This window comes from Anser cygnoides, chromosome Z (genome assembly GCF_040182565.1).
Source record: "Anser cygnoides isolate HZ-2024a breed goose chromosome Z, Taihu_goose_T2T_genome, whole genome shotgun sequence".
NCBI classification, from domain to species: domain Eukaryota; kingdom Metazoa; phylum Chordata; class Aves; order Anseriformes; family Anatidae; genus Anser; species Anser cygnoides.
In genome coordinates, this window is record NC_089912.1 from 21,073,214 (window position 1) to 21,086,993 (window position 13,780).

The 13,780-nt window shown below is 40.2% G+C and overlaps 1 protein-coding gene across 4 annotated transcripts in view; it reads left to right on the forward strand.

Moving 5' to 3' along the window:
- The window catches only part of SNCAIP (synuclein alpha interacting protein), a 91,957-nt gene extending 87,232 nt beyond the window's left edge, over window positions 1–4,725 (forward strand). For all 4 annotated transcript variants that reach the window (XM_048048807.2, XM_066988038.1, XM_066988037.1 and 1 more), the window contains one exon: window positions 4,158–4,725. In XM_048048807.2, the coding sequence (XP_047904764.1) occupies window positions 4,158–4,242 (85 nt within the window). In that variant the 3' untranslated portion in view covers window positions 4,243–4,725. The remainder of the gene's footprint in view (window positions 1–4,157) is intronic.
- The last annotated feature ends 9,055 nt before the right edge of the window (window positions 4,726–13,780 follow it).

Here is a 13,780-nt window from a genome sequence, read left to right on the forward strand (position 1 = left end):
CCCCCAGCTCCCCACACCTTCCTTTCAGGTAGTTGTAGAGAACAATAAGGTCTCCCCTGAGCCTCCTCTTCTCCAGACTAAACAACCCCAGTTCCCTCAGCCGCTCCTCATAGGACTTGTGTTCCAGGCCCTTCACCAGCTTTGTAGTCCTTCTCTGGACATGCTCCAGGGCCTTGGTGTCCTTCTTGTACTGAGGGGCCCAAAACTGAACACAGTACTCGAGGTGCAGCCTCACCAGAGCAGAGTACAGGGGGACGATCACCTCCCTGGTTCTGCTGGCTACACTATTCCTGATACAAATCCTTTCATTAGGCCTGGAAATGTTTGTTATTCATACCAAAGTTACACATTTGAAGATACTTCTGGAAAAACTATACATTAGTCATCCTGCAGTTCAGGAGCCTAAATTTCTTTCAAATTACTTTTTTAAAAATGTTTAATATTTTTTTTTGTTCACTTGTTTGCTAATGCCAGGATCTTCCCATATTTAAAATATCAATTCCAGTAACGCAAAGGAAAGCCTTTTTTTCTGAAATCATTGGCAAAGTGTATGTGAAACAAAGAGCTGTAAAGTTCCAGGAAGTTTCATTCTGTCTTGAAAACAGGGAAATTCCAGTGTAGAAGGCTGCCTGTACAGCAGCGGTTTGAGGTAACATCAGCGGGCAGTCTCCAGTCAAAATGCCCAGCTGTGTGTCCAGTCCTGGAGTAATAAAACAGCTGTTAATCTCACCTTTATGTTAGAGCCATCTCATAGATTTTAGCTAGTTGCTGTAATTCGCTGTTGCCTTGTGTAAATGCTCTTGTGTGAGAAGTCCCTGGCAGGGTGGCATTTCCCCTGAGGCAGTAAAAGATGGTGTAGGTCTGGCTGCAGCTACTGGAGTCTCATGAGGACTGAGCTCCCACGTCTTGCCATCCACATGGGCAATGCTGATCCATGCATCGTGTCCTGAAGCTGCTGTCCTTTTTCATGCTCTCATGGCAGTGGAGCATGTAGAAAATCAGAGCAGGAAACAAGGAACAGAGTGCACTTAGAGCAGAGCTTGAATGGGCTGTTACTGTACCAACAGAGTAGGACAGAAGTGGGCAAATTGTGTGCCAGATTAAGTTTTATGAGAGTTACAAATTTTATGCAATATATTGTGCTTTTCACAAACCAGAACACAGATCTCCGGCCTCTCAGAATTTCTAAGCCAACCCTTGTTGTACTTTTCAGCATGTGTTGTGATTTTTGAAAGGGCACAATGGGTGCCTATCATTAGTCCACTGCATGCTGCTGTCTAGCCTGTGAAACTTAAATAATGGAAAATCATCACCATCAGGTGTGCTGTGCGTCTCTGTATGTAGTCTGAACTCTTCCATGGGTGTTCTGGGGAGGCTGTGTAATTACAATTTCAGAGCAGTTTTCAAAAAATAACCTTTCTGGAAACAGTGCAGTCTTTGGTGTTTTAAACCTGTGTAGACAGTTTCATTCAGGGGCATAGTCCCAAACCCATTTTAACTTTGGACCTTTATATAAGGGATAGTATTAGCATCTTCTGAAATCTGAAATCATTATACAAAATCTACCTGGAATCAAATGATGTTCTTTTCAGCCCATTTTCGGTGATTTTTCTTCAGCTTCTATTGCATTTTTTATTGTTTCATTAAAATACCCGGGTACATCTGGGCTGTGTAGTTTATTTTTTCAGGTTGGTTACAGCTTAATCATAGAGAACCTTATTAAATTTCGTAGGATCCTTATAAAATTTCAGACTCATTATTTTTCTGAAGGTTCTAGCATAAATTTCAGATGTGTGGGATATCCTGGGATATTTTTCCCCCTGTTGGAAGGATCGGCTCGTTTCCTGTGTATTACAATTCCAAGCAAATGCTTGTAGTTTTATCCATCTTTCATGTAGGCCAATGAACTGTTCTTTCCCACACTTTAACTCATCTGAGATCTGCAGAACATTAAAGTAAGCACTAACTCACCATATCAATACAAAGCCCTGTATTAGCTGCAGCTATCAACAGCTAAAATTGCTTCATGCATCAGGGGCAATCAGCAGAATCTACCATCAGGTTTCTGTCAGATAGTAAACTGGGTATGCCTCTAAAATAGTAAGTGGATCTAACCTAACAGATTTCCCACTGCCAGATATAGTACGGGATAAATTGCAGCTTCATCCCAAATATGTGCTCTAGAAAAAGGATGTTTATCTGTATGTCTAATAAAACAGTTTTGATTCAAACTAATACAATATAAAATCAATATAGAAATAATCTAGCTCTTGTTCTACAGAATTTACTGTTGTTCTCTTGTGAACTGTTATGATGGTATATTGGTGCCTGTTGCATGAGGGGTCGTTGGGTAGTTCTGGGGATAGTTCTGTTCCTACAGGCACCAGAAGATACTAGAAATTTGGTTACTTAGTAATATTACTAGTTAGTAATATAGTAATATTAGTAATAGTAATATTAGTAATATTAGTAGTTAGTAATATAAAAGTGACCCTCTTTAAGATCACAGTGCAACTGTAGAATGACAGAATGAGGTCTTTGAAATGCCTGGCTGCCTCTAAATGTGAGGACACAGTGCCTTTCACCACTGCAAACCTGAGCTAATTCAGTAGTTAATTGATCCAAATTATCTTAGCCTTAGAAAGCATCTCTTCATAAAGCTCCATATTTAACACTAAACATATTTCTGACAAGTGCAACATATGCTAAGTGCCAAGACTTTATGGCAAAAAGTTAAGTGCTCCTGTTTTACCTCCTCCACTCAGTCCTGCAGATTCTGCCTCCCCTAGCTCGGTTCTATGTCTTTTGCTCTAATGTTGGGTATGTAAGCCACAGTACGTGAGATGAATGCAGGGGACTTAAGTAAGTATTAAGTAAGTATTAAGTAAGTATTAATTAAGTAAAATGCCCCCTCCTACCCTCTTACCAGCATCTGCAAGGATAGTCCCTGAGAAGGTCAGCCACTGCTAAATCCTGAAGTAACCACAAGGATATCTAAGCGTACTAAGAATCAGCCTTTTGGTGATGTTTGGTTCTTTGTAGTGATTGTAGACTGGAATAAATTAGAGTGAAATTCTGGTTTGCAAGAATCAGACTCACAGATTTGTAAGCCTAAGACAAAAGTTTTATACACACTCTTGCCCTTTGCTGTGGATTTTTAACCATCAGGATCTGTTGTTTGCAGCCACCAACCAGCTAGTCATGATTGTATTGTAGGAGTTTCACCATTCAGCAGTAGTAACTAAAAATGAAAGCTTTCTATGAAAGTTGCTGTGGGCTGGATGCTTAATCCAAAATCCTTCATCTTAAAGGTTACTTGACAGGAAGGGGAACCATCTGGGGATTCAGAATAAGGGCATATGAAAGGAACTGAAGAAACTTAACATTGCAAATGTTTAATGTTTAGTTTTTCTACCTTCAATTGGAAAGTAACATTTGGGTCAAATACACAATAGACAGATTTTTTTAATTAAATTTTACATAATGTGGAAATGAAGACATTATAGAGAAACGATCCTTATCTATGCATTTGGTAAAAGTCTTAACCATTACAATTAAGATATTACCTAATTACAATGTTAAATAAGGTATAGTGCCTGTCTTAGAAAGAAGTATAGTCCTTATCATTTTTTCCTATTGCATGTGCCACCATCTTCTCCTGAAGTAGACACATAAAGGAGGTCCAGTGAACCACCTTGTGAAAGTGCTTATTTCTCTCTGACGATTATTGATGGAATCTAGAAGATTCCCTTTCAGGTAGAGTCAGGAACAAGCAGGATACATGTGATAGTTGTTGTAGTTGATCTTTTTATCAGTGCAGTACTGTTCCCTAAAGGATTTAGGGCATTTGGAACAGTCTATCCATTATTACCAGAACATTTTGACACTTTATTAATTATTGCTCTATTTTTAAAAGGTTTCTCATCTTTTTATTGCTTTCCAGTTATGATTGCAGAATAGGAGCTATGGGAAAGTCAGTAACAATCTACAGTATTAAGAAGTAATGTATGTAATATCTGTGTAGAGAAATAAGTCCAAAGAAAAAGAGTAATTGAGAGTTCAAAACTTGCAAATCAGATAAAACGGTAAATAAACACAAGACAAATCCCTCTAATTGTCAGTGTTACCATGAGTAATTTTCTTCTTTTTCTCTCCAGGCATGATGACATCAGTAAGAAAAGACAGAAATCCTACAGTCAAAAGAGTTCTGAAGAGCCAGAGCTGCAGGAATTTTTCCTCTAAACCACATCTCATGATGTCTCACTTTGTTTGAAATGCCTGAAATAAATCCTTTTGAAACACTAATACGAGACATATCCCTCACCAGCAAAACAGCAGCTGTTAGGATGCCTTAATTCGTAGCAGTTAGACCATATACAAGACTTTTTTTATGATATGTGTGTATATGTAACTTGTTTGTAAGCTGTACTGTGTAAAGGCATGGGTGAGCAAAAGTAACAATTTGAAAATTGTTATGACACAGGCAACCTCCAAAATGTTTGTTGGGCCACAGAACACGTTTTTTACTTTGTCTTTTGCATGGATATATTGTCATATAACTTTAGTTCCCTTTGTCAATGAAATATACTATCAAAGTTTCAACCAGGACTCTGCCTACTCAGCTCTTCAATGCGACTGAGGCAAAAGCATTGATTTTTTTCAAGTAAGTTTTGTCTGTTGTTATTTCTACTTTTGTAAAAAGGAAATAAAACTGTGTTAATAGGACACACTGAGTGCAAATACTTCTCATATTTAACTCTTTTAAGCTTCAAGTGTTTTGTTTCTCTTTTCCGTGTTTATTTGATAAGGACGCAATGTCCAATATCAGAATTTTGGTACAATCAGTTGAGTCAAGAATTGCTTGAATGTTCAATGGTTCTTTTCAGTTTTAAAAGACATAGTTTTTTTTTTTTTTTTAATGAAATTTTAAGTTATCATTTACTGTTAACTTGCCAAACACTGGCAATGTGCTCAGGTCTGTTCAAATCACCAAGTGACCTGCTAAGACCCCGACCATAGTTTTTCAAAGTTGTTATTATCCTTGTACTGAATGCACTTGGAACCTTTGAGAGAAAGTGAATCTTCAGTGGCTTACTGAATTCACTGTGTTTCTCATAAATTACAGTACATTCTGTAGGTGTGTCACATACAGCATGACATCCAAAAGCAGACTAGGAGGCAATCTTCACCTGAAGCATTTATTTAGACCAAACAATTACGTATGTATTTGTTTTATTTATATTGAGCCATTTCCATTTGAAGACTGCTATGGTTTGATGAGAAAGATCCAGATACATGAGGATTTCTTTTAATGATTGTTGTAATAAAACATAGGGAAGACAGAGGAAGCTTGCCAAAGACATTTTTTCAAAAATGTTCCACAGAAGATGTACCACGATGCTGAAATTATGCAAATTAATTTCCTACAATTTCATAACTTGTCAGTGAATAATGTGGGCACCCAAGAGGATTTTGATGATGGGAGTTACTTTTTTTTTTTTTTTTGCAGTTTTTCTTGCCTGTTTTTTGCTGTGCACACCTTAACCTCTGGGCTTCCATTCCATGAAAATAGTTTTCAGGGGCATCCTGAATATGACTCATCTGACCTTTTTTAGATGCCAGCACCTTCCTACTTACTGCAGGGGAAGTGGAGGTAGTAGAGCTGTTGGAAGAGTTACTTAGTAGTTGGATAACTATAATTAAGTGATGTGAATGTACTTACTTGGTTCACTCTTCAGAGTGATGTCATGTTTGGCCATACAGCTGCCATACACCAAGATGACTGAATGCCCCAGACACCCTACTTAGAGGCTTTGGATAAGCACAGAGTACTACTGGATAAAATGGAGCCAATTCAGAGATCAGAAAAAAATACAACTTGAAATAAGAAAAGCATCCACTTAACAGAAATGAAATTCTGAGTTTCTTTCCACAGTTCTTATCTGTCACTTGGCAACGCTTTGGTTTTTGAGCTAAAGTAATAAACTTAGCACTGTAGCTGACCTGAGCTGTGTTGTTTAAAGAAACAACCAAACCTCCAAAAATATCTGTCAGCCAGGAACAGCAGTACCTCTAACTGGGCCTCCCATCGTCTGTGTGTGCATGAAAAATCTAAATGCAAAGTGAGAAGAGACACATGTGCTGCAATTGCCTGTGTGCTGAAATAGAGCATAAGAAAGAGAAATCTGGTGTCAGTGGATGGGCTCAGAACAAATTTGTAATCTGCATTTTTGAGAACATGAAGATCATTGACTGTGGTCATGGCAGAAGCATGAGCTGAATAAAGATTTGTGAAGGACAAATATTCAATTTGAAAAAGCAAATATACAGTTTGAAAGGTCTTAACCCTCACAAATCACCCTTAAAATGACTCACCTGACTTGTTTTGTTTTTCTTTTTTTCTTGTGTGAGAGCAGTGAACAAAGGCTTGAAGGACACAGTTTCAATCTTAAGGGATACTGTGCAGACAAAAAGATAAAAGCATGCCTGGTGATCTTGAGTTACTGGAAATTTGTGAAGTCCACCATAGCTATCACCGTAGCTCTAGCTGCAGCAGGGAATAAATCTGAACAACTGTGAAAGGATCTAAAACAGGTTAAGGTGTAAATATTGTCAAATCCTGGAATAAATAAATTACCAGATGTGGAGAATGAGGATTCAAAAGTCACCTGCTTTTTGCTGGGTTTCAGTTTCTGTACAGTGTATTCTTATACAGCACACATTAAAACAAATTACACAAGAAATTGTAGGGCAATAGGAGATTACTAAATGACATAGGATTGGGATGCCAGAAGACATTCAGGGTTTGTGGTTAAAGATATCTGCTAGGTAATCAAAGTTGTGTCCTGGATAATTGGATAATTGCATACAGCTGGAAAGCCTGGGTGTTTTCAGTGAGAGCTGCACATGCTGCTCCTATGACTCCCCACTGTTCTGAGCACAGTGGGGCAGAAAGCAGTTGCCAACTTGATGCAAGCATGAAAAGTAGTGTCTGGAGGGTTTTATCCCTGGAGAAGGTGAACTCATGTATAAACTGCTGGTTTTATTGTTCCTAATTTGTAGTTTGTCTCCTACCTAGGGCCCCAAAGCCTACACGTGGTACACTCTGATGTCATTCCTCTTAGAGAAATGCTGATTCTGTGATCTTCGTCTGGCTAAAGCGTGTGCTCTGTATATTTGTATCCTTAGTAGCTATAGAATCCAGGTGCCATAACTCCTTCTGTTTGGTTTATAATCCTCCAGGCAGATCCCCTTGGCATGGGTCTAAGTCAGGCCTCTGTCAACGAAGTATAAGCATTTCCCAGAAGAGCTGATCAGGGATTTTCCAACAAACATCTTCAGAAAATATCATTTGACTACAGCTTTCAACAGCAGCACAAAAGGTTTTAAATTACAGCCCTTGCCAGAAAAGGTCTTCCCCTGTTCTACTGGGAAATTTCTGGTCAAAAGGAGGGAGTGGAGTCATTTGCTAGTGAACCTCCCTGTGTCCTAGTAATGCTCTATCTGTGGGCACTGTGGACATAAAGAATGGCTTTTCATGTTCACTGTCTCGCAAAGACTGCAGAATAAGACCTTTCTGTGTATGTCCTGTAGATCTGTATCAAAGCCAATTGATACGGCATTTGAGAGCCCTGAATTCACAGTTTCATATTGCATGGCTCTCCTAATTTTTGAAGAATGATACCATTCTTCAAAATGAGCGAAAGTCATTTGCTGGGAGCTTTGTTTTTTGTGCTTGTCTGATTGTTTTTTTTGTTGCGGGTATTTGGGATGGACAACACCCAGATACGTGCAGTATTAGGATGTGAGTGTGACACTTTCTGTCATCAGTAGAATGGTGGGCTATGCTTTGTCCTGTAATAATAAAGCAGCATTTTAGTAATATTTTATTTATTTCCCTTTCAGTCTCCAGGCTAGGTGGTACATATGTTGGTTTACTAGGTTACAAGTGAATAAAATAACTATGTTCAGCAAAGTTGGTGTATGAAGGAGATGGAGACAAGCAAACAGTTCAGATTTAATATTCACTTCACTGAGACTGTCATTCAGAAACCTTCTTCTAGCATCAAGCTGACATAAGATCAATATTATGACAAAATATGATTGACAGCATAGCCATAAAAAAATACTCAAAAATCCACTTATTTATAATAAAATGGCAACTGTCTCAGAATGTGTTGTCTGAGAGGCAATCCACTGCATGTTTTATCACCTACCATTACAACAACATCAGAATATGGCCGTGCAACACAGTTGAAAGTAAAATGACAGCACATCATCTGCTCGGCATGAATTAATACATTAGTGAATGGATCTTGTGGCGCCATAACTTTTGTCTGCTTGTGGAGTGAGATTCAGCTCCCTAGTACCACAGAAATATTCTTTTGCCTTTTAAAAACCTACTTAATGAAAATCTGACAGAACGGACTGTGAAAAAATATGGTCTCTGCATTCATAGTATCATACTAGTAGGCTTAATTTTCTGTCATGAAGTGGTTTCTCAATGACATAGTGGGAATAATTTCTCAAATTATAGTGCATTTCCTATTGTAACATCAGAAATGTCTGACCGTACATCAACTGTGACCAGGTATAACTTGTTACCTAACTGGATTTTGAGAAATCTTGTTTCATTGTTTATACAGGTACAAATTGAGGTACAAATACTAAGTTGCAAGTAAGTAGGTAATTGTGCATGAGGACCAAGTAACATAGATGAGCACTGGCTAACCTGCAGTTGTCATCCACTGTTTCTGCACAGTATCACGGTTAAATCACCTCCTTGCATACACCAGACATATTACCACTGTATTTACCCATCTTTTCTTCATTATATTGACCAGTGAATGCATAACTTTGACCCAAGTATCAGAGACTGCAGCCAGGAGAAACAAGGTAGATCCTTAATATGCCACATAACCTCTTCAAAATACAGAAGGGGTAGTACATAAACAGCATCCACCATCCATCCCCCTAGCACACATTTATTAATGCTTTGCCAGCTCTCCAGATACTCCAGCTTTTGTACCATGGGCTGTTTTTGTCTAACATATATGGACTGCTATAAATACCAGCTCAAGCCATCTGTTTCCTGAAGAGAACATTACTCTTTGTCTTTGACATCTGCACAGCCACTTCCTTTCCCACTCTGACTGCTAGGTGTTTTGGTATTGTGCTTACCAGCAAGCAGTGTACGGCAGGAAGGAAAGGATTTATTCTGGGTATATTTGGGAAACTGATAAGAAATCCAGAGGCCGTTAGAACACAGAGCTAGCTTTTATGTATCTCTTTTGTCAGAGTCAGTAGTACTGCTCCAAGAAAAGATGAAATAAAATCATGTGGGTCTGCAAGGGAAGCAAAGAGGCCTGGAATGAATTTAACCTGCTTCAAGTATAGATGTGAACATAAATGTTGATGGTGTAGAGATTTCTGTTGTATCTCAAAAAACTGCGGTGTGGAGATCAAGTCACAGGTTTGGCAATGACTATGGTCCTGCTATGCTTATGTGTGTCTGTGCATGCATGCAGATAGATTAGATATCTATATGGAAGTGCTATTAGTAGAATAAGACAATCTTTGCACTTTTTGTCACAGCTGTGGATATGGACAGCCAACCTTAAAAAATATATTTAACAAAGAAGCACATGTGAAGCCCTAAGAAAGCAATGAAAACCAGTAATTTACTGGGGAAAATAAATACATAAATAAATTAATAATAAAAAGAGTGACAAAGGCAAAACAACTGTCTTCCAGGACATAACTAAAAAAGAGGTTGGGAATAAATTGCCCCTCTTTGTTGCTCTACACATTGTCTGCTATGTGTAGACCAAGCAGCAGTGAATATAGAACTGTAATAAAAGGGAGAGAGGTAATGTGTTAGTAAAACTTTCCACAGTAATGATAGCACCATAATCAATAGTCTGAGGGAAGATGTGTGAGAGTCATAATTGGAGAATTTTAAGAACAAGTGGGAGAAAAAACTGTCAGAAATGTGATGGGGCAGGCAGCTGAACTTCGATGACCTCCTGAGATCCTTTTCAAGCTGCTCTCTTTTAATGGGTCTGTGATTCAGCTGTGGCAGAATCAGCCTAAGAGAGGAGAAAGCTGTTATGGTCGTTACAACTCGTGTCTTTTATAGCACTGTCAAGACAACCAGCAGTTCTGCCAGAGGTCTGTGATATGGCATTTATTATCTGAGAGCACTGATCAAATAATATCCACATATGGGTTTGCTAAGGAATCTAATAGGTGGCATACATTTAGACTTCCTTGAGAATGTCTGTCTGAACTGTGGCAGCTTCTAAAATGTGTTTCTGGTCCATTAGGAGACCGGATAAATTCCTTCTCTTCAGTGCAAGGCCGGTTTTCGCTGGGTACCAGGTTTCTGAGCCATAAGAAAATGTTGTTTTCCAGCATCCTCAGGTTTTGCTGTACACACAGTGGTGGTGCAGGAGAAAAGAGGAGAGAGATCGCTCACTGAGAGTGGTCCACATTTAGTGAAAGGGCCTCCAGCAGCAACTAAAGTTGCCCAGTTTGGTGAAGAGAATTTGCCATTGCCATAGGAGCAAGTGTGGGATGGCAAAGTGGCAGAGCTGAGAGTGATCCTGGCCCTGTATGGTGCCCATTTCCTTCAGCTCTCATCCCTGTTGCTGAAGTGCGTTTTCTGTCTCTTCCTTGCTGGAGGTACCCATCAAAAAGCAAGCCAGAGATATCAAGAAGATAAATGTGGCTTCTACCAGCAGCAAGGGAAAAAGTTACTTTTTCCATTCTGGTGAGAAACGGTTGGGCTATTGGCATGGAAAGGTTGCAATGGCAAAGGGCCCTTGAAAGGCAGACTTGCTGGGGCTGCTGCTGCTGCTGCCAGGTTCTGGGAGGAAAAGAGGAGAGGTGGGCTGCATCCTCAGCCACAGCTGCTGCCCTGAGCACTCCTGCCTCTCCCCTAGCCATAGCCACTATTGCTTCTGCTGCCTGGACACCTGCAAAACAGCATCAGGGCAGTCACACTGCTGTCCTGGTGCCCACACGGCTGTCTGCTCTGCCTGTGATGGGAGCATGGCTTGTGCAGAGGATGAGAGCTGCACTGACAGAGAAAGTGTGTGCAAACCAGGCTGGTGGTGAGCCTCTCCCTCTGCTTCAGAGGAAAATGCCTGTGGGATGCTGTTGGGTAAGTCCATTACAGGTACTGCCAGCTCCCTTGGGACCTGGTGTTGTGGCACACGCTGCACCTCTCACTGCCTGCTGCCATAGTCGGGGCTGACTCAATGGCATTGCTCAAGGACCCACTTGGCATTACACACGAGATTGCTGGCTGCACATGTCACTCCAGGCCTTTTATTTACGTGGGCAAACCATCCAAGTTCTTTTGTTTTCTGAAGCAGGATGCGTGGTGGTTCCCCTAGGAGAAACGATGAACTTCACCTTGGGGTGAAGATTTGCTCCCCAGGACAGCGGCTGAGGCAGCTGCATTTGTACAAAATACTTTCTCAGGTGCTTAATAATGAGCATATGCTTTAGGCCACTCTTTTTAGATGATGTTTCAGTTCACAATTGTCCTTGAACTTTATAAAATCTTACCAGAAATAAGAAGTATCCTCAAAATACTTAGCCTAACTTTTTCCTTGTCAATGATTTTGTAAGAAAGTATTTTTCAATGCACAGCTTTTAAATAAAGTGCAAGTGCTTCTGGGTGCAATGTTCTGACTGTTCTCAACTAAAAGGCACTTAGAAGTCTCAATTTCTTGAAAGTGTTTGCCTAGCATGTTCCCAGGCATCCCCTTCTAAGCTTTGTCTCTGAAGATTTTTTCCCACCGTACTCTGAAGTACTTAGGAGACGGACAAACATATTTATGGGCAACACTAATTATCTGATGGAAAATTCACCATTTTCAGTAGAACTGTGCTTTCTTTGTAAATGTAATGGTGGTGAAGGTAGATACTATAAAGTACACGTCAAACCTTTAAAAGACAACAAGTACAAAGAAAACTCATAAAGCTGAGCAAATGCAGCAACAGATGACACAGTAGAAGAAACAAGGAGCAAATCATTTTCATTCTGTAGGAAAAAAAATAAAAGGAATGAAAAGAAAAAGCATTCTCCTTCTTTGCATTTTATTATACTTCTACAACAAACATCAAAGAAGCACATACTTCAGGCAATGTTAAATCGGCAAAACATCCATATGGAGATCAAATGCTTATCTGTGCTCCAATTTGTTTTGGAGTTTTATTTATAAAAGTCTGCTACTAGAAAATGAGTAATTCTCTTTTTTTTGAATTAGATTTCTTTTGGTGCAGAAATTTGCCACACTTCGGGAGGAAAAAAATTGTCATCTTTAATGAGGTGTTATTCATCCCTTCTCAGCCTTTTTCAATGGAAAGAGAGGAAAGATTTCTACCTCAACATAGAATTTTCAGGGGAGAAGTTGTGTGTGCTTAACAGATGTGTTATCTGCTCTGAACAGGCTTTAAAATACGCCCAGACCATATGCAGCAGAGACTAAGTAGGAGAGAGCTTGGTGTTGATTGAAACCAAAGAAGCTATGCCACTTGGAGATCTCTGTTGCCCCCTGTTAGAGAAGTGCTGGGCTGTCAAGAGACCACTTCATGCTTCTCCTGTAACAGTACCTATTGAAGCTTCTGGAAGTCACCATTTCTTGGGCAGGTAAGTCAGACATGGGAACAGAACAAATTTATTCTGGGAACAGAGAGAGCACAAGCATCCAGGAACAGGGGAACTCCACTTCTGACAGAGAGAGATTTTTGTGCCTCCATCCTTGTCCTACAGATGGATAGGTTGGTAGGAAGGTGGGCATTCTTCCATATGTATATATAAATCTGTATATACCAAAAGAATTCAAGATGTTGCATATGTCTAAGACACAACTTGGCAGTTACCTGCTAAACTAACAGGTGTTCTCTGGCATTTTGTGCTCATTACATACATTTGTGTAGCACAGCTTGTGTCAGCCAGCTGCTGCGTGTTCAGAGCGATGGCACCTTCAAAGCGGTGAAGATCTGCTGTGCAAGACACAAGTGATCTGTACAGGAAATATTTCAGATAAAAGCCTTCTTAGGAGCCAGAATTTTCCTGATGACATGTTTAGGTCTTGATTCAATATCAGTTTGGAAAGAATTTATTTACAAACTTTTTAAAAGTTAAGTTCAAACGACATTTGAAACTCAGTATTCACAAAATCATGTCAGCGGTATGAGCACCCAATTATCACCTATCCTTAGTGCATTCATTTCCCTTTCCAGGCACTTTTTGTGTGCCACTTCCAGGGCAGCCAGGCCCAGGATTTAGAGCATAGCTCTCACGTGGTCTCCAGAGCCTGGCACTGTGGTGTTATGGGAGCAACCTTCAGCAACCTGCTGACAAAATGGTAATTGCAGGGGCTGAGCTGTCAGCACGCAGTGCTTGCAGGCGAGAAGGCAGGCACCGTTTGCATTCGGCCACGCGTTTTTTAAGCTGCAAATGAGCTGTGTCCTGCGTGTAGAGCGTAGGAGGCAGTGAAACTGCAGCTGCAGGCGGCGGCCGGGGCTGCTCCGGGCCGTGCAGCCACCAGGTGGAGACAGAGCAGGGCACGGCACGATGCTAGGGGCCTTGCCTCAAGGCAGGGGGAAACTGTTGCAACTAAAAAGGGCACGTCTGCCTTAATATTTAGTTGCCTCGATACCTTTTTATCTAATAACAACATAAATTCTGGGGGACAGAGAACTGCACGTTCCCTTTTATAACCGTGATTCTTGCAATTAGTGCGCGCTACAGCGGAGCTGGGGA